Source organism: Schistocerca cancellata, chromosome 1 (assembly GCF_023864275.1).
Source record: "Schistocerca cancellata isolate TAMUIC-IGC-003103 chromosome 1, iqSchCanc2.1, whole genome shotgun sequence".
Taxonomy (NCBI): Eukaryota; Metazoa; Arthropoda; class Insecta; order Orthoptera; family Acrididae; genus Schistocerca; species Schistocerca cancellata.
The window spans coordinates 554,498,407-554,525,835 of record NC_064626.1 but is presented as its reverse complement, the minus strand read 5'-3'; the positions used below and the strand labels follow the sequence as shown (position 1 = coordinate 554,525,835).

The 27,429-nt window shown below is 37.5% G+C and overlaps 1 protein-coding gene across 2 annotated transcripts in view; it reads right to left on the bottom strand.

The window, feature by feature from the left end:
- The window catches only part of LOC126180548 (glutaminase liver isoform, mitochondrial-like), a 119,277-nt gene that overhangs the window by 43,730 nt on the left and 48,118 nt on the right, over positions 1-27,429 (bottom strand). For both annotated transcript variants that reach the window (XM_049924703.1, XM_049924704.1), the window contains 6 exons: positions 26,524-26,663; positions 26,287-26,416; positions 19,969-20,096; positions 14,499-14,614; positions 1,144-1,265; positions 888-1,046 (listed from right to left, as the gene is read on the bottom strand). In XM_049924703.1, the coding sequence (XP_049780660.1) occupies positions 888-1,046; positions 1,144-1,265; positions 14,499-14,614; positions 19,969-20,096; positions 26,287-26,416; positions 26,524-26,663 (795 nt within the window). The remainder of the gene's footprint in view (positions 1-887; positions 1,047-1,143; positions 1,266-14,498; positions 14,615-19,968; positions 20,097-26,286; positions 26,417-26,523; positions 26,664-27,429) is intronic.

Here is a 27,429-nt window from a genome sequence, read left to right as displayed (position 1 = left end):
AGGCTTCTTCCTAAATGTTATAATAAATTTTTCCTTATCAAAGACCATGGTGAAGGAACATTATTGTGAAGAAATGTGTCACTAAATAAATAATCAAATGTAAAAAACCCATGCAGTTGAAACTGTGTTGATGGCTGACCACACACTGGCCGTCTGGCAGTCAGCTGCATTGTGTTTTGCACGTTCGCCTTCCATGTAAACTTGGTTGCATTTGACCAGCTGCATGTCTGGCTGTGATCATGGCTGCACTAATGTGCCATTGCACTTGCAATTCTTAAATTAACTGCATGATATATATTCATCTCAAATTTTCAGATGAATGTAATTTGTTGGAAGAAGGTATGTACTAAGTACTAATGTAAGCATTATTATTCTTATCTATACTCTTATTATATTAAAACATTTTATATGTTTTATTGTTAGTATTATTAAAATCATAGGGATCTGTGGCATGTTAAAACTGTGGGTGCCTGGTGACTGCAAGTAAAATTTGGGGGGTTGGGAGGTGTGGGTGGGGAGGGGGTTGGGGGAGGAGGGTGACAGTAGCACACTGTGATCCCCCCATGCAGAACCCAAACACTAGATCTGCACCTGATAAAAGAATTCTTTTTAGCCTTTCCTTTTTCTGCATTTTCTTTTAAATGGTGTTTTTGATGAAGCAGGCATGATGGCAACTAGTGCATCTTTAAACTCAGTGCTTTCTTTCTGACTAATTAAAAATGCTGTTTGAAAACTGTGAATGTATATTTGTGTGTAAAAGACAAAAATTTTGAGTGTGTCACAGATTTTTTACTGAAGAAGTACAACATTAAAGGGAGAAACTACTTCAATTAAACTATGAAAAAATGTGCAAGAATAATGCAAAAATAATATCTTATCAAATGTACCTGGAAATAAAAGTCCATACATTCTCGGAGATTGGTTTTCTCTGGATAGCACTTGTGTTCTCTCATATAGAAGCCCAATGCATAATTTCTATCTGCAGCTTCACGTTCTGACAGGAAAACTGCATTGTTGAAACCTAATGGTTCACCTCCTGCCATTCTCTACACACAGACAACACAAACACCTCAAATTTATTTCTTTGATACCATTAATAATGTAATGAAATATTTTCAGACTAACATCAAAGTGATAATTTACCTTGAAATAGTTCATTGTGAAATCAAACTTCTCAGCTAATGTCATTTCTGGTTTCACAAGTGTCTTTAATAATGCACACACAAGAATAGCTCCAGCATTTATCATAGGATTATGAGGCTTTTCTGAAAAAAGTGGTAAGACAATATAAGTGAATCACATTTTTTCTTTCACCCTCTCTGCTATCATGGCATTTACAAGCATTAAAGAAGAGCATACCACAGTTTGCTTCTGGATGAAGTTACCTTGTTAATGAAAAAAATTTCCATCTGTGCAAAACAAAGTGCCCAAAAAAATCATTTGAGCATGTAAAGTTACATAAATACTTTGTTTAATATATTAGACTGAAATGGCTGTTGAGTAGTACAAAGGAGGAGGAGCGGCTTTTTTAGTTGGTTTTCTCCTAATATACATAGACATAAAGAAGTGTATAAAGTAAATTAGAAATAATTTCCATAATTATCAGCATGAGTAAACTAGCATTAGTCATAATTTCATGCTTATACTTTACAGAACGTGCTGCTCCTACTTATTAATATACAACTTGATTCATTCCACATATCTGAAGCCTTTTCTTAATGAAGTGATTTTTGGAACTAGGTGTATGAATAAATGAATGAATTCAGATATTAGAGAGGGAATTCACCATAAATGTGCAGTAACATCACTTCTGTAGCATGAAACAGCTCTGAAGATATCAAAAATCTGATTGCTTCAGTCTTGTTGTCTACAATAGATTTAATGTGTGGAGACTGAAGTGAAAAGTTTTCAGGTAGCCCAAGAAGTTCCATAGCAATCTGACAGTACATGGCATAATATGCAAGCAAAATCTAGCAAGAAAAGTTTTAAAGATATCATAAAGATTTTATTTCTGGGTAGTGGTCATGGGAGCAGAATATCAGAACTGGTGCAGAACTCTTTGGTAACTGATTACTGTGTAACTAGTGTTTTTAAATCAAGTGCAGGGCTCAGTGATGTCATTTGCAATTTAGGGTTTTTGAGGAACATTCCTGGAAAAGCAGTTCACACTAACATGAAGACTGTCACTTTTTGAGCTGTATGATATGCCCTGGATGGCACATTCTGTCGAATGTGTTAAGACAAAACTTGGAAAAATGCTCAGGGGAGAGGGATGTTCGCACGTGGGTGTAACTGATGCACCATCACTTACTTGGTCACACCTACATAACACAGTTTTCATTTGGATGCTTTTGGTGAGAGGCTAGCAGCTATTTGCATTGCTAATTGCAGAAGCATCCAGTATGACCAAAGCAGTGGTTTCAGATGTGTTCCCTAGCCTTGTACAGGGTAACTTCATTCGTAAGAAAGGGTGCAGAATATATGTAGTATCAGTTGTGACAACTGCTAATAATACAAAACACTCCATCTTAGACAAAGGTATAGATATTAAAGAAAATGCATTTAGTGCTTCCACCAGAAGTCTCATTAATAAAAAGATAAGCTTCTCAAATACATAGCAGAAAATGAAGGGATGCATGGAATATCAACAGACTTGTTGTGCATGTCAGAGTATTGCAAGGAAATCACTAAAATTGAACACATTCACCTTGATGGATACAAGCTTCTATTGCCCTGTTGTACAACTTGTAAGAAGAGGGAGAGCAACTGTATGTGCAAAAAATGAATTCAAGTGCCAACCCCTTCAGGTTAGTGAATTCTGTGTTAAAAAGCTCTTTAAACACTGTGCCACAGTAGTGGATCAGGAAACACACAAACGTGTAACACTGACACTTTACAGGTCACCAGCAGGAAATATGCTGAGCTTCATAAAGCGATTACAAACAGTTTGTTATGCTGACTTAATTGGTTAAATATTGTTTGTGGAGCCTTTAATGTTGATTTTCCATCAGATAATACTCACAAATAGACCTAGTGTTATTGATGTCCAGCTTTGTATTACTGTACACAGTGAAATTCCCAATGAGGACTGAATGGCGTAGTGCAACAGCCACAGACAATTTGTTTTTAGCCCAAACAACCTGCAGTGATTTAACTGTAAAATCAACAGTGAGCGTATTATTAACAGACTTTTGTCAAGGTCTGTCCAAGACTGTAGCTTATAGGCCAGGAATAGTTTTGTTAGTAAGACATCATCTTCAGGCACCTCATTTAATTTTTTATTTTAAACCAGGGAATTTTGGAATAATACCCCAATTTTCAAACACCACACTAACTTTCCTAGGTAGTACATCTGCTTCAGTTTATTGCTTATTGTTAGCAATAAATGAATTACATAAGTATTATTTTTATGTGAAAAATGTCTCAGGCAAGGCACATGAAATAAAACTATTATTAATGATTACCTTCATTTGGCTAAGAAATGTTCATCTTGTATATCAGTGAAAAACTTCCACATTTGCACTTACACAACAAATAATGTAACTTTTTTATGGCTGGCCTACATTATTCGAACAATACACTTTAATTTGTGACACTAGAATGTACTAAAGAAGCAACTGTCATATTATTATCACATAAACAAATGAAATAAAATAATTTTTGCAAATTATAATTATTTTAACATTCTTATTTTCCATGTAAAACTAACAACTATGTCATTCATTTCTGCTCTCTGATAAACTGAAACAAATTAAATGTCCAAAAACATTAATATGGTCAATGAAAATGGAGTTGCAACTGCAATACCTGTTGGACTAAAACAGGAAAGTAAAATATTGTGTGAAGCACATTATTAACAAAAATATTCTAAATCAATGTGTCAGTGGTCTGTCTATGATGGCTAAACATTAATTGTAAGATATAATGATCAGTTAGGTACAGATTATGGAAAACAGTATTGTATCACAGAATCATAACTAATGACTTGATCACAGTGTCATGATAACAATGGTGGGGAGAAATGTATAAAGCTGACAGTAGAGATGGAAAATTTCACACTCATAAATGTATTCATACAGCACTTTTGGTCTTAATTTGCACTAAAACCAATGATTATAAAACTGAACAGAAGCAAGGATAATGAATGAATGGATAACTCTTTGGATTAGAGTATGTTGTAACTTAATAAAACAGTCAAGATTGCAAATAATCATTTATTTTGTTGTGATCATTTATTTATTTGCTATTACTTGGTGAAAATGAATGAAAGTGCAGGAGCATGTTGGCAGAGATCTCTCAGTCATGCACTGAAAGTTGGATGTAGCATGGCTTGAGGTCAGCAAGACTATATCCCCAAATGCTACAAGTCTGCGCGTGTCAATTAATGAGCAGTGCTGCTGTTCTTCATAACAACATAGACCAGAGACAGCTTTTGAATGACTTCATGTGGGGAAGAATCATCGGGAAACAGGAAGAAGGATGAAGTATGGTAAGTGGCATTGTCCTATGAGCACGGAGAGCATTCTGAACCACAGGCACTAGTGCCCAAAGGAGAGGAGGTCGTTGGCAACTGTCAGCTACAGCAGCAGATGATCGCTTTGTGCAACAGCCAAGAAGGGACCCACATCAAACAGTGGGTTCAATTGTAGGCACACTTAATGTGACCACAAGGAACACCATCTCACACTCCACAGCCGCACAGAAACTGCAAGAAGGTTGTCTCTTTACTCCGTGACCAGCATGTTATGTTCCAGTCACACCTGTGCATTGGCGGTACTGCTTGTAATGAGGGACAAGACCAACAAGGAGTGGGGTTGCGTGCTCTCTTCGGATGAGAACAAATCAGTCTGATCACTGATTCTGGACATATCCTCATATGTCATGTTGAACATGATTGTTTCTGTGATCCAGTTGTTGTGGTGTGGGGTGGTATAATGTTGCATAGGCGTACTGACCAGCAAATATTTGAACACATTTTACTCAGTGGTCAACAAGATTGTAATAATGTTCTCCATCCCCATGTGTGTCTTTTCAGGGATGCATTCGGCCTTGATTTCTTTTTTAGGGTTCCACCGCTCAATCGGTAAAAACAGTACTCTTATTGGATCACTTAGTTGTCTGTCTGTCTGTTTGACTGACTGACTATTAAACAACCTTTTTCTCAGGAACGGATAGGTGTATCAAGTTGAAATTGATGCGACATACTAAAGTCCCTTGGCAGTGTAAAAAACTGAAGCTTCTACTGCAATGAAATCAAAAGATATGGTTGTATATGTCACACATTTTGATACTTGTAAACTCACACCTTAAAACTTGTAATTTACCACCCACTGACTTATGAATCTTGGCAAGAAGCAGAATTTCACTGCACAACTAAAGGAAAAAACTCTGAAAATTGTTAATCTGTAATTATATCACATGAAAAAAATTTTTTTGTAATTTGATTACTGACTGTCTGTCTGTCTGTCCGTCTGTCTGTCTGTTAAAACCCCTTTTCATCAGGAAAGGGTAGCTACTCAAGTTGAAATTTATGTCATATACTAAGGCCTATGGTCCCTTGGTGATGTAAAACTTTTAAACTTCTAAGTTAATGCAATCAAAAGATTGTCATGTATTTTAATACTAACAAACTCAACCATCAAAACCTATGTAGTACTTCCATTGACCTAGAATTATGAAATTTGAGAAGAAGCAAGTTTTAATAGTAAAAGTAAAGGAAAAAATATGAAAACATAATTTGTAAGTCTCCCACAGGAAAAAATTGTCATTTGTTATCCACCTGTCTGTCTGTCTGTCTGTCTGTCCATCCATCTGTTAAGATTCATTTTTCTCAAGAATGAGTACATGTATCAAGCTGAAATTGGTGTCATATACTAAGGTCTATGGCCTATTGGCAATGTAATAAATGTAGGCTTCTAAGTCAATGAAATCAGTTGACTGGAATCATGAATTTTTGGCAAGAAGCAAAATTTCACAGCACAAGTAAAAGAAAAAAATCTGAAATTTGTAATTATTTCACACAAAAAAAAGTCATTCATTATTCAATTGTCTGTCTGTCCATCTGTTAAGACGTCTTTTTTTCAAGAACAGGTAGACATATCAAGTTGAAATTTTGTCACATACTAATGTTTACAGTCCCTTGATGGTGTAAAAAAGTTAAGTATTTAAGTCAATGCAATCAAAAGATACAGTCATTTATGACACATATGTGATAATCACAAATTCACTCATTAAAACTATAGGGTACTTCTTATTGATATAGACTCATGAAATTTGGTAAGAAGCAAGGTTTCAAAGTACAAGTAAAGGAAAAAATCCAAATTGTTAATTAGTAATTATCACACAAAAATATTTCAAACCTGAAATAGTCTCAAAAGTCTTGGAATTGCTGATATCAATATTTTGCCAGAACCAATGTCAATAACAGGCAAAAATAACTGAGATTCTTGATTCCCAAGATCGATGAACTGTCTATATACATAATTAAGTTTGTATGGAACCTTCAATGGTGAATTCTACTCACTCCTGTCCAATTTTTATGGATGACAATGTTCAACCATACCAAACAGCACTGCTGGAGGAGCTCTTGGAACAGGAGGATATGTGACAAGTGGAGTGACCTGCCCGTTTCACCAGCTTAAATTCCATCGAGCATGTGTGGGATGTAGTGGAGAGATGTACTGCAGCATGTCCACAGGCACCAACGGCCATGCAGCAGTTGTCAATCACACTGGCGGGGGAATGGAAAGTCCTACCACAAGAACTTCTTATGAACCTTATGGTAAGCATGGAAGCACATGCAGTGAAGTCCATGGTGATCACTTACCCTACAAAGAATAATATCCCATCTTTTGTAATGTTCAGCAGCCCATCCTAAATCCCATTGACTTCAGTAAATGTATTGTCTTTGAATAAAAGTGTCATTTTCGTTTGTCTCATTGTGTATTTCTTTCAGTTACCTTTTACACTATACTACAGGATTTCTTTCCATGTATGATGCAAGTTTCATCAAGCTATGTTACTTGGCAGTGACACATCATGCAAAGGTCCTTTCATCCTTAAGTTTTGCAAACAAATGTAGATGCATTGTATTTACTTGTACAGACACTTGTAACAATGTTAGTTTAAAAATAGACCTGACCTCTTTGATGATGTCCACAGTAAAACTGCTCTCAGTGACAATGAGGCAGTTGTAGCAACAATGATTAGCAAAGTACAAAGGAAACTAAAACAAATAGAAAGATTTATATGTTCAGCAAACTAAACAAATGGCAGTAGTGTTGTTTCTTAGGAAGAAACCTGAAACATTTATCTCTGGATGGTTGAATGTAGGAGAACTGTGGCCCAAATTTAAAAGAGTAGTTGACCACATCCTTGATAGATATGTACCTATAGATAGATATGTACCTACAGAAGAGAACATGGTGGAAGGGACCCTCTGTGGTGCACTGTTACTGTAAAGAAACATCTAAAAAAGTGGATACTACTGCCTAATCGTGTAAAATGAAACATAGGGCTACTATAGACAGAGAGCTGCTGAATGAAATGTGTTTGGCTATCAAGAGGGAAGTGTGTGAAGCATTAAACAGCTACCGTAACAAAATATCATTGAAAGAGTTCTCACAAAACTCAAATACATTTTTGTGACTGACTTATAGTCCAGCTTTTAGATAACTGTACATCAAGCAAAAGCCTTTTTTAGGTTCTTGGGATTCTTACACAAATTTCCCAATATGATAACTTCTTAATGGTCCTGATAATTAAGATCAGTTTCACTTGATCACAATCACACTGCAAGACACAAAAATAATTTTCATGTAGGCTTTGCCTCCTTGTTTAGAATTCAGAGTGGAGTTCACTCTGGTACAAAGGTTCAATAAGATCCCATCTAACATAAAGCAAGAAATAGAGAATACCTACAAATTCAAAATAAAATCACCCTTTCTGCAATTTATCTGAATATATAGAGTGAAACATTGAAAATGTTCCTTTTAAATCTGCATCACAAGTAGTGATGTGCTGTAAACAGGACTCATTATACTGTATATTGATGTACGTAATTACTTTCTTTGAAAAAACCAACATAAAATCAAGTAAATAATAAGCTACCAATAGCAGAAAAATATTTGCTATTTACTACAGCTGAGGAGCCAGCAGCTCCAGTTTCAAAGTGTTATATTTCTTTTTCTTTCTAATTTCATTCATTAAATTTCAGATGGTGGTTGATACATATGGGAGGTGCCCCCCCCCCCCACCCCCCTCCCTTGTGCACTGCCACCCACGCTGCGCTGCCCCTGCCAGTCAGCACGCACACTATTCATTCATTCATTCATTTCTTTCATCAGTCAACTCAACTGAATCGAATTATTGAGTATGAGGTGTGACAATAAAGTAATGAGACTGATTTTCTTTGCAAGATATGGCAACCCTGCAGGCTTGCATAGGCACAATATCTTTGAACTTTGTCTATAAGCTGCTTCTAGTCCAAGCAGCACATCGATGCAACTGATCAGTTGTGAATTGTGCTGTAATAAGTTAACATGTGTTTGTGTCTCTCATCATGGAAATGGAAGCGCATAATATTGTGCAACGGTATGCTATTTCGTTCGCATTAAATTGGGTGAAAATGTGATGACAACTTACGGTAAGCTTCAGAAGGTGTTTGGAGTGGAGATTATGTCAAGAGCTCAAGCTTTTCATTGGCATAAACTGTTTAGTGAAGGCAGAACGAATGTTGAAGATGAAGACCACAGTGGACGACCATCAACCTCATGGACAGATATCAACTTGGCCAGGGTGCATGAACTCGTACAATCTGTTTGAAGATTATCCATGAAAATGATTGCAGAAGAACTGAAAATCAATCGAGAAATGTTTCATCTAATAATAACTGAAGATCTTGGTATGAGAAAGATTTGTGCAAAAATGGTCCCCAAAAATCTCACACCACAATAGCAAGAAACACAGAAAAATGTGGCAGCCGATCTGTTAGAGCAAACAGAAATCAATCCTGTATTGTTGAGCCGTGTTATCACTGGTGATGAAAGTTGGTTTTTTGAGTATGATCCAGAGACAAAATACCAAAGTTCACAATGGTGTTCAAAGGGATCACCCAGACCTAAAAAAGCTTGCATGCCAAAGTCAAAAGTGAAATGCATGCTTGTGTGTTTCTTTGATTCCAAGGGAATCATTCATAAAGAGTGGGTGCCTCCTGGACAAACAGTTAACCAATATTACTACAAAGAAATTTTAGAAAGACTTTGTTAAAGAGTCCTTCGTGTTCGTGCCAACATTGCTGATAATTGGATTCTGCATCACGATAATGTGCCATTCCATACTGCTCTGTCAGTACAGCAATTTTCCACCTCAACACAAATTTCAGTACTATCACAGCCACCTTATTCACCAGATATCACTCCATGTGACTTTTTTCTATTTCCAAGAGTCAAAATGGCGGTAAAGGGAAACCATTTTCAAAAAACACGAGATGTCCAAAAAGCTGTGATGAGGGTCATGGAGGATATTACAGAAGATGAGTTCCAGAAATGTTACCATCAATGGCTGTAAAAAGTGTGTGCAGTCAGAAGGGAACTACTTTGAAGGAGACAACACTAAACTTGACTAAAATGGTAATCAACATTTTTTGCGCATCAGTCTCATTACTTTATTGTCGCACCTCATACTTGTGCTTTCCTATGTAGCATGCGCATCTGCATCATCGTATTTTGTACGTTTCTGTCTGGCACATAGGGATCGACTTCATGGCTTAGCTCTTTTGAAAACTCTCCTTGACAGTGATTGTCCTATTGACAATGTAATTAACCAATTTGCCAGGAAGAACAGGTGCACAGAATTTATCATTTAAGGAAGAGAACCACAATTGTAACTTTTTTATATCATAAGATGGCATTGTCTTGTATATGCGTATAATAAGTTTAAATAAAACTTTCTTAAACTTTGCATGTCACTTGATTATTTTTTTTATAATGGTAAAAGATAAAGGTAGCTCAAGATATCTTTACTCCTCATCCTTGATGTTTTTCTGTGTCCACCACTGCCATGAGCAGAAATAGTATTAAGCAATATAATGATAGTTAACTGTTACTACAGTATACAAATTAAAATTCTTCAATTTGCTTATCTTTAGTTAATTTATACTTCTTTCACATTCCCCATCCCTGAAGGTTTTCCCTCATTGATGGTATGCACAGAACACAAAAAATGAATTAATGAATGTCCATGGACTGGAAGGAGAAAACTAGCATGCAAACAATGTAAATAAATGCTGACAAGAGCACTGGAGGAACACAGAAGATTAGATTAGATTAGATTAGATTTACTTCCATTCCAATTGATCCATAGTGAGGAGGTCCTCCAGGATGTATAACATGTCAGAAAAACAATAATACATGACAAATATTTACAACTAAAACAAATAAGCTAATGTACCTTCCACAGGTCCCAAGTGGAATGATCGCACCCCCCCCCCCCCCTTTTATTTTTTTAATTAATTAATTAATTTTTTTGAACACTATATGAAAGGATCATTTTAAACACTCATTTACTAAGATTGAATTAGTGTACTGAATTTAAAATTAAAAAAAAATGTTTTTTTTATTTATAAGGTAATAAACATATAACAGAACTATTACAATACTTATTTACAATGAACACATTACTGCACTGAAATGGTGCAGAAGTTAGATTGTGCTATATATAGACACACACAAACACACACACAAACAAACAAACAAAAATCAGTTGGTTCTACTGAGAAATTCATCAATGGAGTAGAAGGAGTTGGCCACCAATAAATCCTTTAGGCTTCTCTCAAACTGAATTTCATTGGTTGGTAAGCTTTTTATGGCGGCTGGCAAGTTATTGAAAATGTGTGTTCCTGAACTACGCACACCTTTTTGTACAAGAGTAAGTGACTTTAAATCCTTGTGAAGATTATTCTTATTTCTAGTATTAATTCCATGAACTGAGCTGTTGGTTTGAAAAAGTGATATATTTTTAATGACAAATTGCATTAAGGAATAAATATATTGGGAAGCAGTAGTTAGTATCACTAGTTCCCTAAATGGGGCTCTGCAGGATGTTCTTGAGTTTACACCACATACAACTCTTATTGCACATTTTTGTGCCTGGAAAAAATGATTAATTGCTCCAAAAAATAATCTCATATGACATTATGGAGTCAAAGTAAGCATAGTATCTCAGCCTTTTCATTTTTATATCCACTATGTCTGAAAGAATTTGCATTGCAAATAAAGATTTGTTTAGACACTTCAGCAGTTCTGTGGTATGCTCCTCCCACTTGAATTTATTCTCAAGCTGTAATCCCAAGAATTTAACACTGTTCACTTCTTCTATCTGCTTGTCATCACATGTTAGGCATATACTCATGGGACACCCCTTACAAGTTCTGAACTGCATGTAGTGTGTTTTTTCAAAGTTTAGTGGCAAAAAATTTGCTAGGAACCAGTGATTAATGCCCACAAATATTTTATTAGCCAATATTTCTAAGACTACACTTGATTTGCTATTTATTGCAATGTTTGTATCATCGGCAAACAAAACAAACTTGGCATCTGGTAATGTTACTGATGAAAGATCGTTGATATACACAAGAAAAAGTAAAGACCCTAAGATGGAACCTTGCGGGACCCTACATATAATTAGTTCCCAGATGGATGATGCCTGATAGCTTAATACATGTCTCTTTCCTAATAACACCTTTTGATTCTTGCCAGAGATATAAGACCTGAACCATTTTGCAGCATTTCTTGTTACACCATAATATTCTGATTTACTTAAAAGGATAATGTGATTTACACAGTCAAATGCCTTTGACAGATCACAAAATATACCAGTTGCCTGCAATTTTTTGTCTAATGAATTTTCATTGTAAGTGTAGATAGCCTTCTCAATATCAGAACCCTTTAGAAATCCAAACTGCGACTTTGACAGTATGTTATTTGTGATGAGAAGGTTATATAGCCAATTGTACATTACCTTTTCTAAAATTTTTGGGAATGCTGGCAAAAGTAAAATTGGATGGAAATTTGATGCTGTTTCTTTATCTCCCTTCTTAAACTGTGGCTTAACTTCAGCATATTTCAATAATTCAGAAAATATTCCACTGATAAACGACTGGTTACACAGATAGCTTATATGTTACTTAACTTAGAATCACATTATTTAATTAACTTTGTTGGTATTTCATCATACCCACTAGATGTTTTTCATTTTAAAGATTTTATGATGGACATTACTTCTGCTGGGGTAGTGAGGGTCAAATACATATTATGGAAGTTACTTGAAATATCTGGTCTGAGGTATTTCACGGCAGTATCTACAGAACCTGACAACTCCATCTTTTCAGTACCAATTATAAAATGTTTGTTGAAAAGTTATGCAAGACTATACACATGTCACCAATGTATCATTTACTCTTAATGTTATTTGTCCCTCTTCATGTCTGGTTCTACCGATCTCCTCCTTCACTATATCCCATATTGTCTTTATTTTCTTATCTGATATGACTATCTTTTCCTTGTAATATATTTGCTTTGATGTCTGTATTACAGTCTTTAATATTTTGCAGTATTTCTTGTAATGTGCTATAGCATCAACATCAGACAGTTTTCTTTTTGTTTTACAAGATACCTCTATTCCCTGAGTAATCCATGGCTTCTTTGTAGACTTTGCTCTAACCTTGGTTAGTTTTGGGGGAAAACAGTGTTCAAATAAGGTAAGACTTTATTGGCAAAAGTGTTATATTTTTCATTCGTGCCATGAGTTCTGTAAACATCACTCCAGCGAATGTCTCTGAGGAGTGTCCTAAAATAATATATTTTTGACTTATTGATTAACCTCTTGAGTTCAGATTTAACAGATTTTATATCCTGTTCAGTATTAACATTTAACAGAAGGAACTGCATGTCATGGTCTGAGAGGCCATTGAACATTGGTTTTGTAATGTAATTTTGTTCATTGGACTTTTCTATAAAGATATTATCAATGGCAATTTGTGAGCAATTGGCTACCCTAGTTGTGAACTTTACAGTGTGAATTAAGTTGAATGATAGTGTTACTAACTCAAATAAGTTCTTATTGGAAGAATCTTTAAGGACATCTATATTGAAGTCACCAGCAACCACTATTTATTTGTATTTGGTTGTTAAATGGACCAGTACAGCTTCAAGGTGGTTTATGAACACATTAAAGTTACCTGCAGGTGCTTGATATACACTTAATATTACGAAGGATTTTTTGTGAAATACTACTACTGTTGCACATGTTGCATATGCTGTTCTAGGCAAAATTAATGAATGCCTATGTTCTTAAGTTTATGACAGTTCCTGATGAATGTGACAACTCCTCCTTTCTCCATTTCTGCTCTACTAAAGTGAGATGCTAACCTAAGTCCTGTAACACTTAAAAGTTCTATACCAGTGGTCACATTATGCTCAGAGAGGCAGATTATGTCAGCTGGGTTTGAGGACTCTAATTCATCTATGCAGATAATTAGTTTCTTTAATTTTATTTCTCAGTTCTCGAATATTTTGATGCAATAAAGATAGCTGACATTTCACATTGACTGAGTTAGAATTGAGTAGAGTTGAAATTTCTGTTAATTGTTGTCAGCTGTTTTTGCTGATGTAATAAGCTAAAATTATGTTTTTTTTGTTTGTTTTTTTCTCAAACTGAAGGTTTGTCTCAATCCTACACTCTCTTAAAACTTGGCTTCTTTCTGTTCTCTCTACCCTAAAAGAGTTATCTGAACCCTATAACCACTGGTATTTTATCACTCATGACAGTGCCTCCCCCCTTTAACTTTCCTGCTATTTTCCCAGCCAGTTTACCCTTTCCTTTCCTGTTGAGGTGAAGGCCACCTATTGAGGGAATCAACAGGAACCACACCAATGTGTGACCCTGCACCCAACTTAAGCAGCCATTCTTAAGAACAGATACAAACTCAATACTGGTATGCTTCGATGCTGATGCAATCTTTGACAGGTCACACTCTATACTGTACCCAGGATCTCTGTCAATAATATTACCTGGCCCACCCACTATAACCACGGTGTCTGCCGTAGTGAAATCTTTGTAAAGTGATCCTAAATCCTGTGTCACCTGCTCCAGACCAGCACTAGGTTTAAGAACATTGGTGACCTGGTATTCTGATCCTAGTTCATCCACTACGAAACTGTCAAAGTTCTAGGTCTGTTCCTCCTGTTGCCTGTTGCCACTTCCCACCTCTCTTTACCCTACTCCCTCCTTAACCTGTCAAGATCCCCACTTGCATTGTCTAACTCATCCTGAAGGAAGGAGGAATCAATTTATTCCCTAATAAACTCCTTGATAATTCATTTAGAATACTATAAGATCACATCCCACACTGCTTGCAAAATATCTTCAGAACAGAGGATAATTTTAAAACACAAGTTTCTGAGCTCACAATGCCTTATTCTTTAATGTGTGGTACTCACTATTGTAATCCAGCACTAGTTCATTGAAGTTTCGGCCACTAGGTTCCTGGCCTACATACTGGTGAACAACATTTGCTCCAAGCTGCTCAAGTGCTATTCCATATGTAAGTGGTTTGCTGAGGAAAAGAAAAACTAGGTCAGTTTCACATGTTTTTATACCCATAGTTTGTACAAGAAAAAATCTTGAAAATGATTTTATTACAGTCTCCATTACACATCATCTGCAACAAACTATGGAGGGAAACTAATAGTGTGTTTTAGAAAGATAAAAATTTTTAGTAACACATACAACTATACATAACAGTGTTGCTGTTAAACTCATTCCACTGCATTTGCTGTAATATGGACCAGTGAAGAAAGATCGACCCTTTTTTTTCAAATGTCTTCCTTTTATCTAATAATTTTCTTTGCTAAAATTACATTCTTCCAATTTCTTGTTTTCTTTACTAGTTGACAAGTCTAGTTTAGGTAATAAGCGTATCATATTGAAAGTCATATCAATCACCGGAAAAAAGGGTTGCTCTCATTTGAAGCCTAATGTAATCCTACCTACAATGTGTGAAATAATTGTGTCTGAGATAATTTAGCTGAGAATATACTGGCTGGACAGGAAGTAGGTGCCTGATATAAATATGTAGTAGCTTTAAAAAAAATTAGTACATTGTTTAAAAACAACTGCCTCTCTTTCTCTGCAGTCGTTGAAATTGACATTCATGGGCAAATGTCTGTCAGTGTATGAACGGACTCAGGTGGACTCCTAATATGAAATATGGCACTTTGTGATAGTGGTACAAGAAGAGTGAGGAGCTGTACATGGGCCTCACACTATTTTGCATCTAAGGACCATGAGCAATTGCCATACAAAACTGATGACTATGAGATCTTTCGTGGATGTTGCTAGAAGTTGCCATCCCAGGACATCCATGTTAGAGGAAAATGTACAATTGATGCAGAAACTGCTCACCTGAAGCCCCAAAAAATCAACCTGTCAGTCAGCCCATGAAAATGGGCTAACACAATAGACAATCCAAAATGTCACTGAAAAGGAGTTAGAATTTTATTTGTGGAAGTCACATTATTGTTTGCAGAAAATTGTGACTGTTGGATGGAATATGGAGATGCCAGCTGGTTTAGACACTTTCCCAAGTTGTTTTAAAACATAATCTGGAGTGATAAAGTTGTGTTTCATGGGGAAGATTTGCAACCTCCCATAATTCCCATTACTGTTGATAAAATGCATCATCTTATGGGACCAGTGTAGTTTGGTTGGCTCGGTATGAGAGCAAAAGAACTTATCAGTCTGTTCCTTCTTCATAACACAATGGAGTCACACCTGTACCTAGCTGTGCTGGAAAACCAGGTTTGGCCAGTTGTTCCATGCAGAACAATATCAATGACCTCATGTTTGTGTAGGATGCTGTCTTACCATGTTTTGCAGTCAGTGGAAGGAAATTGCTTGAAAATCATTTTCCAGGACATACGCTGGTTTACCACATTCCTCACAAGTAGCCAGCATGGAGCTCTTATCTCACGTGATTCAACTTCTTCTTGTGAGGCTGGACGTAAGAAAAAGTATATCATACCAAAAAATCACATATTCTGGAAGATTTGGAAGCTTCCATCTGGTGTGTTCTCACCCAAGTACCACAGGAAATCATGTTGATGTCAGTTGAGAATATTCCCAAACAAATGGAGAAACTACTGTAAAATCAACATTCCTGTGTAGAATTTGCACTGTTAAAATAATTTGAACCATTCTGCTATGCATAATAAATCTTCTTTCAATAAAATAAACCACTTATTTTGGGAAATATTAGCAGTTTCCAATAGACACTTACTTCCCCACCCACCCTATATGCAACTCTAGAATCCAGAGGCTTGGCAATTTTTTTAGCAAGACTAATAACATTTACTTATAACTTATTTTGTAACGTATGTTGATCCCTGTATTTTCATCTGGTGTCAGCTGGAATTTTGTCAAAGTTTTTATTGCCAGAACTCTGTTTAGGCACAATGAAATTGTTCCGGACCATGCCTTACCAGTTTATGGCTTTTTAACATGACTAATAAATTTACTTATAACTTATTTTGTAGTGTGTATTGTTTCCCATATTTTCATCTGGCCTTAGTTGCAATTTTCTAAAAGTTTTTATTGATTTCATGAGATAAATCTACTATAATATTAGCTTCATTACTTCAGGCACTAAGCCCTTAAGACTCTGATGAAATACCGAGACATTCCAAAGAGCAGTGCAACTGCAATTAATATTTCTGTACATAACATTTGTGTTACCTGTGGATGCAATTGCATGTTAGCCTATTACATGTTCTGAGATGAAAGAAATTTGTCCGTTTAGCTTTGTTCAGTGTTTGTACTTGGGACCTGTCAAAACTACATCCTTTGGCTGCATTTGTTTCAGATAGTGCCATTAAGGGATTAAATTATATGATGTTATATGATGCAACTCACTTATACATCTGTCCCAAATCTGAGTGGGAAACACTAAGATTTAGCTAATAATTTTAGTGTCCCTACTGTAAAGAACTTTACAGTTCTGTCAGACCACTGACTCATTTATTCAAGGATATCAGTGAGTGGCATACTGATCACTGGAGGTAACCATAGTTGATGATTACTGATTATGAATTCATCCCTGTATCAGCTGTTGAATTTATTAGACTAACCACAATTTAGAAGTATACAGCATGCCACTAAGTCTATAGAAATTAAAAGTACTGTGGCATCATTAACTGCATATTAACACTTACAATGAAAAGTCTCAGAAATTTTTTTAGTGGTGCCACAAAGATGTACAGAACAGTGGCACAATATCACATCTCATCTTCTGTCACTGTAAATGAATATTGTTGTTAAGCTCTTACTAAATACTTTGGCACCTGGCGATTCTTTCATAAACATACCAACACATTTACTCCCCGGTGGTATTTGAGACCAATAGCAAGAGTGAATTTAGGAAGCACTGTTCAATTCACAACCACACTACAGATAAGTTTCTGTGTAGCTTTTGCACCCTTGACTAGGATTCAAAAGTAATTTTTTTTTGCAGGTTGCCTACTGTAAACATCAGACAGGATACTGAAAATCCTCAGATATTCAGAAACAAAGTACATGAGTATCTTTTTAGAAATTCCTTCTATAATTTATTAGAATACTTGTAGTTGGGGAAATAGATTTTAGTTAATACAGATTTTTAACTTTTGCAGTATATAGACAGTTATAGTGGGCCCTCAGATCAGTAAAGTTCCATAAATGCATAGTATGAAACAGAAGCTGAAAGCAGCAACCTAGTATAATTTAGTGTAAGTGTAAGAGGAGGAGTAGCCGCAATTTTTTTTGGAGGAGTTCCTTTTTTTCTAAATGTACATCTACATATACAAAGTAATGTAGAGACAATTTCCATAATAACTAGTGCAGGAAGATTAGCAGTTGTCACTATCTGTTGTTATAAGGTACAGTCAAATGAAAATGAAACAGAGAGAAAAAGTAAGTAAACTATTATTTCAAAAGTAATCACTTAACTGTTAATTTGCAGTTGCCTACAGAACCACAATTGTTCCCAGGTGTGCACTTCTTTGTCTGAAGCAAATTGATGGCTGTGGATGTCTTCCTTCAGTGCTCCAAAAATACAGAAACTACATGGGGAGAGATTGATATGGTGTGGCGGATGTGGAAGGGCTTTCCAAAAAACTTATGCAGCATACTCAAAATATTGTTTTGAAGATGCGGCAGCAGCTTTTTTTGGGAAGCCCTCACACAACCTCCATGGAGTACCAATCTCTCCCCAAACAGTTACCATATTTTTGGAGCCTGAAGAAAGACATTCATGGCCGTCAATTTTCTTCAGATGAAGAGGTGCACACCTGGGTACAGTTGTGGTTCTGTTGGCAGCCATAATCATTTTTTAACGAAGGTATTGACCATCTTGTTTCACAGTTGGATAACTGTATTAGTGGTTATGGCAAATACTTATGAAATAATGAACAGTTTACTTAACATTTTTTTCAATCCGTCTCATTATCATTTGACTGCCCCTTATACCATACTTAACAGAAGGTGTCTACATTAGCCACTTCTGCCTGTTAACATAATTTGACTTTTTCCACATACCTGAATGGAACATGAAATATGAATGAATTAATTAACTACCATTGTAATATATATGGCTAACATAAATTGCATCAAATACTTTTAAACTAGAAGCATCATTGCTTTATGAACAAAAGCAGATAATATTTTCACTTACAAAATATTCACAGATACACTATCCAGTCAAATTAATGCGACCTCCCGTCAAAAGCTTGAATAACCACCTTTTGCCACCTGGATCACTGAGACACATGTAGGAAGAGAATCAATGAGGTTCTGGAAGGTACCGCCAGGAACATGGAGCCAAGCCAACTGCAGTATCATGGCCAGATGGGTTGGGTTCCTCAGTTGAGGATCCATGTCAGGAACAGCTCGATCAAGGTGGTCCCACAGATTCCCGAATGGGTTTAAATTTGGGGAGTTTGCTGGCAGGAAATCACAGTAAAGTCATCCTGGTGCTCTTTGAACCACACATGTAGACTGTGAGCTGTGTGACACATTGCATTGACCTGATGATTAATGCCATCATTCCCAGAAAAAAAGAAGTGCATGCAGGGGCGGACATCATGATCCCCAAAGATGATGTATATTTGTGTTGATCCATTGTGCCTTCTAAAATGATGAGACCACCCAGGGAATCCCACAAAAACATTAACCAGACCATAACACTCCCTCCTCCAACCTGAACCCTTCTGACAATTGCTGAAGGGTGTTTGCTTTCAGATATTTGACATTGTACATGTAAACAGCCATCTGTCACCTGAAAAAGCTACATGTTGCCACTCAGTGGATATCGAGTTGTAGTACTAGAATGCAAATTCCAGCCTTTGCCACTGATGAACAGCAGTCCACATGGCTGCATGATCCAGTTGTGGTGGCCCATATGCAGCAGCATTCACTGAATGGTTATTGAGGAGACACTGTTGATAGTCCCCAGGTTCGTCTGGGTGGTCATCCTCTCAACAGCTGCATGCCTATTTGCCCGTACACAATTCCGCAGCCGTTGTTCACACCCTGCCATCTGTGGCCTTTGGTGCAGCACAGTTGCCTCAGTGTCAGTTTTGGATAGTGCCTTTTTGCCATGCATGGCATACTTTAACCAAGGCAGCACACAAACTGTTTACAACCTTAGACAATTTAGGAAATGCTTCCACTCTTGGCCTGAATTTGAATGTCAGATAAATAATTCTGTTTCCACATTACGACCATGACTGCACTGTTTCCTGCAAGCTCCTGACAAGGTTCATAATCCCTCCACACTAGTGCTGCCACCTGCCATCTGTGAGTGGTTATTGCACACTGATATCGAATATAGGTGATTGGACCTTATGCTACTGTTTGTAAAATATACTTTCAACTTACCTACAGGACTGTAAAGTGAATGGTATATTGACATCACCTATTGAGAATCTCTGTCCATCTATTGTGCACACACTGACTCCCCAATAATCAGGATTCATTCTTGCTAACTGTGGAATGTAGCTGGCCACCTTTTTAAAAATATGCACATCATTGTAATTAACTACTGTTTAACAATATCACAAAATAATTTTTCAAGAAATATGACACAAAAGTACATTAGTGGCAGTAAAAACATATAAAATTTTCACACAAGATGTAAAAATAAAAGATGAGTTATAAAAAATTTTCCACTATGTTACTACAGAACAAATAATATTAATATCACTTTCAATCAATGTCTGCTCTTTAATGTTTTAATCATACTTTAATATGAAATACTCCTATATTTGCCTCTGCAACAGAATCACATTGAGATTTATGTATTTATGGTGGCAGGTAATTTCTGCAAAAATTGTACAAGTTAATTTCAGTTCTCTCTCTTTCTTCTGTTTATATAAATAAAAATGAGGGAAGGCAACTATCCACTTGTAGCTGAATGGTGCATGAAACAGAGATACACATAACAACACAGAGGTGTTATTATTTTTGAGCTACTTTAATGGAGACGTATGGTTAGACTTTCAGAACATATTCCTCAAACAGAGAATAGGATGAAATGTTACATCACCATTAGTCTGGAAACACTTCATTTCCATGTTGGATCTCATTTTATAATACTCTTCATAACACATTAATCATGGGGAAAAGACACAGACAGAAACAGAACATACTTGCATGCCACATGAAATAATTTCTTACACGAAATGGTTCAAATGGCTTTGAGCACTACGCAACTTAACTTCTGAGGTCATCAGTCGCCTAGAACTTGAACTAATTAAACCTAACTAGCCTAAGGACATCACACACATCCATGCCTGAGGCAGGATTCGAACCTGCGACCGTAGCGGTTGCTCGGCTCCAGACTGTAGTGCCTAGAACCGCACGGCCACTCCGGCCAGCTTACACGAAATGTTCAGAATGCCCCCTCAGGTCTGAGGTTAAATGCCAGTCTTTGGTCTTCCATTACAACAACAATGATGTTGATATGTGACTCAAATTATTGCTTTTATTGACATTAAACTCACTTCATTGCTCACTTGCATTAACTGTTCAAATTATCACTATGCACTTGATAGCTCATAACTGTTTATTAATGTTAATTCCACAATTGTTTTCTCGTACATTACAACATAAGTGTACACAAATACAGACATCATTGGCACGTATGGATCAGCATATGGTGATGACCATGCAAGAATGAATCCTTGCTCCAACTTTCTGCAGCAGTTCAGAAAAGTATCCCTTTCCCTGGCTAAAACCCAGTCCCATAACCTGTACCTTAAATGCTGCCTAAACCATGTAATCCCTCCAAATGGCCTAACCAAAAACATTCCTTTCCCTGGATCCCTCCCTTCCTTTCAGAATGACCTTCTCCTTTTCAGATTCTGCCAGTCCCTGACCCACACAAACCTGGTACTGCAAAAACACACTTCCATGACACAGTCATATCAGCACCATCTCCACTCCCTTCACAAGATGCCACTACTGTGAAATCCCTACTACATACATCACATCTCTGAAACTGAATCCCTTGCTCTCCAGCAACTGGAAGAGCATTCCAGACACCATCTCCATACGTTATCCAACATGCTGACATCCTACTGCCGCCTCGATGTCCTATCAACCCTTATCCTACCCACAGTGTTTCTCCTCACCAATCTCTCATAGCCCCAGACCCTGCCTGGTAGACCTTTTCAACTTGCCACATCCTGCAAAATTCCCTACCAACATTTCACTAAATCCAGAGCTGAAACAATCCCTGAACAAAATGATAACATTCCCCCCAAAATTCTCAGCCCCACAGAAGTTTCAGTCCTATCCAAAGGCCTCACTTTCAACCCTACAATCAAATTTAACCAAGCTGAACTTGTCAAAGACTTATTCTCCTTCCAATCTCTGCAATGTAAACACTTCTTTGCCACCAATTCCTCCATCCAAAGCCAATCTAATCTCAGAATTGAACCCTGCCTCTCCGAGTTCATTCCACCTTCCAACTGTGAACCTCCTCCTCTCCCACCTAACCACTCCCTGGTCACCTTCCCAAAATTCTTTGCCTCCAACCTGACCTCACTATCCTTCCCCAAGTCCCTTCCTAAGAACACTAAACTTTCAGCAGAAGGAAGAATTGCCATTCACAGCCTCAAAAGAGATGCTCACCTAATAATTCTACTTGCAGACAAGGGTTCTACCACAGTCATTATGAATCACAGTGACTCCCTGGCAGAAGGCCTCAGACAATTGTCTGACTCCTCCACCTGAAAACTCTGACAGAGCAATTCCATCCTGGATCCCACCCCTGATGTCCAACATAACCTACAGTCCCTGCTTAAAGCTTTAGGCCCTTTCCAGAACCTCTACCCTGAATCCCTTTCCCTTCTAACACTTACGACACCTGCATGCTGACGTTCTACATGCTCCCCAAAATCCACAAACGTGAAAATCCTGGATGCCTCATTGTAGCTGATTATTGCACCTCCATTGAAAGATTTTTTCCCACTTTGACCAGCACCTTCAACCAAATCAACCACTTCCTTCACCCATTCTCCACCACTCCCATCCCTTTACCTCCAGAATCCCTACTCGTCACTGTTGACAGACTACCTACACACCAACAACCCTCATGCCCATGGTCTTGCCACTATGGAACACTACCTCTCCCAATGTTCCTCTGATTCCATGCCCACAACTTCATGCTATATATACCGTACTATCTTTATCCTAATATACCACTGCTTCTCCTTTGAACGGAATGTATACAAACAAATCCTCAGCACAGCCATGGGCACCTCCATGGCACACTCCCATGTCAACCTGCTTATGGCCATCTAGAGGAAACCTTCCTAGCCTCTCAAAACCTCAAACCCCTCAGGTTCATTGTTGAGATCTTCATGATCTGGACTCAGGGCCAAGACACCCCGTCCTCATTCCTTCACACCTTCAACACCTTCTCTCTTGTCTGTTTCACCCGGTCCCCCTCAACCTGGCATGTCACCTTGCTGGACGTCAACTTCTGTCCACATTAAACCCACCAAGCACCAACAGTGCCTGCATTTCAACAGCTGCTATCCCTTTCACACCAAAAATCCCTCCCATACAGCCTAGTTACTTGGGGATGGTGTATCTGCTGTAGCAAGAACTCCCTTGCCCAACATGCTAAAGGTCTCACTCACAAAGGCCTTCACAGGCAGACACTATCGCACAGAATTAGTCTAGAAATAGAGTTCCTGTGTCATACCCCTCCCCCTCCCCTAATCCTCTCACCAATCCCACGAAGAGGAGTGCCCCTTTGTCACCCAATACCACCCTGGACTAGAACAACTGAATCACATTCTTCATCATGCCCTGAAATGAGGGACATTATATGTAACTTCCACAACATCCTCGTCCATCCCTATGCCACTCTAATCCCAGCATTTTGCCACAGGGATCATAACCCTGTGGAAGACTGAGGAGTAAGACCTGCCCAATCCACCCACCCAGCACTCCCTATTCCAATTCTGTCACAGGATTATCCTATCCCATCAGAGGCTGGGCCACCTGTGAAAGCAGTCATGCTATATATCAGCTCTTCTGCAATCAAAGCACAGCTTTTTATATTAATATTACCACCAACCAGCTGCCACCAGGATGAATAGCCACCCACATACTATATCCAAGAGCAAAGGAGACTACCCTGTGGCACAACATGCAGCAGAACACAACATGCTTTATTTTAATGGCTTCTTCACAAGCCATGCTATCTGGATCCTCCACTCCACCACCAGATTTTCGGAACTGTGTAGATGGAAGTTATCCTTATGACATATTCTCTGCTTCTGATATTATCTTGGCCTGAACCACTGTCTGTGACAGACAGTGCTCTCCCCCCAACCCCCCTCCCCCCACTCCCCCACCCCCTGTGCTCACCTGTACCCTGTGATCCCTCCCCCTTCCCTGACTGCTGCTTTCATTCAGTGCAACAGTTGCAGTCTGGCCAGAGCAGTCAGAGATAGTGGTCATGTGTGCATGAAGGTTGCCTTCTTGTGTGAAGGTGTGTGTTTTCCTTTCTTTCCTGAAGAAGGCTCTGGCCCAAAGCTCAGTGTGTAACCATGTGTTTGTTGCAACTGTCTGCAGTGTCTCATCTTTTTAGTGAGTAGCAGTCCATCCTTTTTGTAACTGTTGTATCCTTCTCCAGTCACAGTCACTCAACAATGATACTTTCCTGTATACCACAGAGTCATCAGCAAACAATTGTAAGACACAGCTCACACTATGTCAAGTAATTTATTGTATATTGAGAACAAGAGGGATCCAATCACATTTCCTTCAGGCACTCCTGACAATACCCTTGTCTCTGATGAACACTCGCTGTCAAGGCCAACATACTGCTTAAGAAGTCTGGGTTCTACTGCTTAAGAAGTCTTCAAGCCAGAAGCCAGTCAAATGTGGGAACCTTTGCCATATGCTTGGACCTTCATTAACAGCCTGCAGTGGAGCACAGTGTCAAATGCTTTCCAAAAATAAGATAATCTAAGTGTTCAGTAGCTTTTGCACATTCTTTTTGTTTTAGCTTGGTCTTTGTTGTGTTTCCAGTGTTCAAAAAACTTACTTCACTAAGGTGTGGAAATGACACGAAGGAAGTCAAAACAGCATTAAAAGCAAGAGAAGTTATTTCTGTTTGTCATTATTGTAGACATCCTCTAACAAATAGAAAATTTGTTACAACACATGCCCATTTCTATATAAAGATATTTATCATCAATTTAATAAGAAAGGGTAGCACTTCCTTATTTTCTTCATCAAATAGGAAGTAATTTATTGTTTTTTCCATAACAGCAATTCTGGCAGCATGTGCTCAATTTGTTGGATGTTCTGCAGAAATATGTAAGCTCTTGTTTTAACATGGAGGTGAAGCCTAGCATGGAACCAGTGGCTGTGGGATTTCCTTACACTCACAGTCACAAATTTATTCATCCTCAATAAGAGAAATAAGTACTTAGTCCTGACACTTTTAATTCATTCGAGTCTTTCATAAATCATGTCCTAGGCATCTAGGTATGAAAATTTTTGATAAATCTTGTTCTACATATCCAAGCACGACAATTTTATCATTTTAGAAGTAACACACCTAAATGTGCCTATATTTCTGACAAATTGCACATTATGTATAATATAAAATTGGTAATGCATATCCCGCAGATGCAATGTCTAATGTTATAAAATGTATAATTAACAGAAGTGACATTTATTTTAACTTTTACATTAAGCATTATTTTTCCAATAACTGAGAGAGTGATGCACACAGAACTTACTGTACAACTGATCTTATTGTAGAACTGATCTTACTGTATGTCATTCCACACTCATTCCTGGTATCTGATAACAAATGTTTGATTCAAAAGCTGAAAAAAAACCATGGACCTAATTTTCTGCAGCCTACTTATTGTTTGCTTCTAAGGTGATAGCAAACTTTCTATCATTGACATTTAATAAAATTAACCTCAAACACAAACTGAAACCACATCTACTTGACAACTCTTTCTGCTCCACAGAAGAGTTTCTAAATGTATTGTAATATGAGTGTGTGTGTGTGTGTGTTTTTAAGAGAGGGAGAGAGAGAATATCATGGCGAAAAGCCACATTTATGATTCACTGAACACATAACTAACTATATTTTGACATTAATTTTTCAACATAATTTCTTTATAAAATTGCAATCAATGCTACTACATCTTCAAAAAATCATAGTGATCAGACCACATTACATCACAAATTTTAATGTTGTTTCTGACAATTTTGTGAAGTGAGATAAACATAAGTACGGTACACACAAAACAAGAGCTGTGTGTACACAAGGAGTGTTACATCAATTATAGATACAATTAAGAGTGTAAGAGTAATATGGATCTTGGGTCCAGGTAGAACATGCAAACTATAATGAAGGGAAGAGAATTGAATGCTTATATGCAGCTGCAAATCATTTGTACAACTCATATCTTTTCAGCTTCTTAGTTCACAATAATTTGTACTTCTAAAAGCACATTAAGAAAGCCAAAGGATGCAGTAGCTAATACAACCCTCAACATGATTTTTCTCTTATTTATAGTCATTACCACAATGAAACATAAGGCCATTTTCGCCAATTCCCTTGCATTTTTCAAAAAAACCTTGATGAGCGGGACAGAAGTATACACGTCATACTAATTGAGAACTCATTTAACTTATCTGACATGAGCTTACCTTCCCTTCTGTGTTTGTTTTGCATTTCCAGTAAAAATCTTCAATGTATTTTGTATATCCTTGAAAATCTGGTATAACAAACTGATGCCTGAAAGCTCTTGAAATAAGCACTATGTTTGCCGAGATGACACTGCAAAAAAGTAATAATTTAAGATAAAGTGCCTACAACGCATTCATTCATATATATCTCCCTTAATTTCTGTTTTCTATAATACTGTAAATCTGATGATTTCATACCTCCTAAAAGTCTCTCTGTCAAGTTTTAAAGTTTCTGGTGATCCTCCTTCCATTCCTGATTTCCTGTGTACTTGTTTCAAGTTATCCATAAGCTCTGATAGTCGAGGATCAGTCTTCCGCAAGCCTGTACTTCGCAGTGCCTACAAATTTTTGAATGTTTGAGATTTCTTTAATTTGTTTGGTTATTGCTTTGTATTTTATACTGAGGTGACAAAAGTCATGGGATAGCGATATGCACATGTACACATGGTGTCTATATCACATACATAGTGATTTGCTGGGGCTGTTGTTTGTACTCAGGTGATTCATGTGAAAAGGTTTCCAACATGATTATGGCTGCACAATGGGAATTAACACTCTTTGGGTGCTGAATTGTAGTTGGAGCTAGGTGCATGGAACATTCAATTTTTGAAATTGTTAGAGAATTCAATATTCTGAGATCCACAGTATCAAAGTGTGCTGAGAACACCAAATTTCAGGCATTACCTCTCACAACAATAATGCAGTGGCCGATGGCCTTCACTTAAAGACCAAGAGCGGTGGCATTTGCATAGAGTTGTCAGTGCTAACAGACAAGCAACACTGCGAGAAATAACCACGCAAATCAATGTGGGATGTATGGTGAATATAGCTGTTAGAATATTGTGGCAATATTTGGAATTAATGGGCTATGGCAGCAAATGACCCATCATGAGAGCCTTTGTTAAGAGCACGACTTTGCCTGCAGTGCCTCTCCTGGGCTTGTGACCATATTGGTGGGATCCTAGATGACTGGAAATCCGTGGCCTAGTCATATGAGTCCTGATTTCAGTTGGTAAGAGTTGATGCTGAGGTTCGAGCATGGCAGTAGGGTTTGAGTGTGGCACAGAGCCATAGACCCAACTTGTCAACAAAGCACTGTTCAAA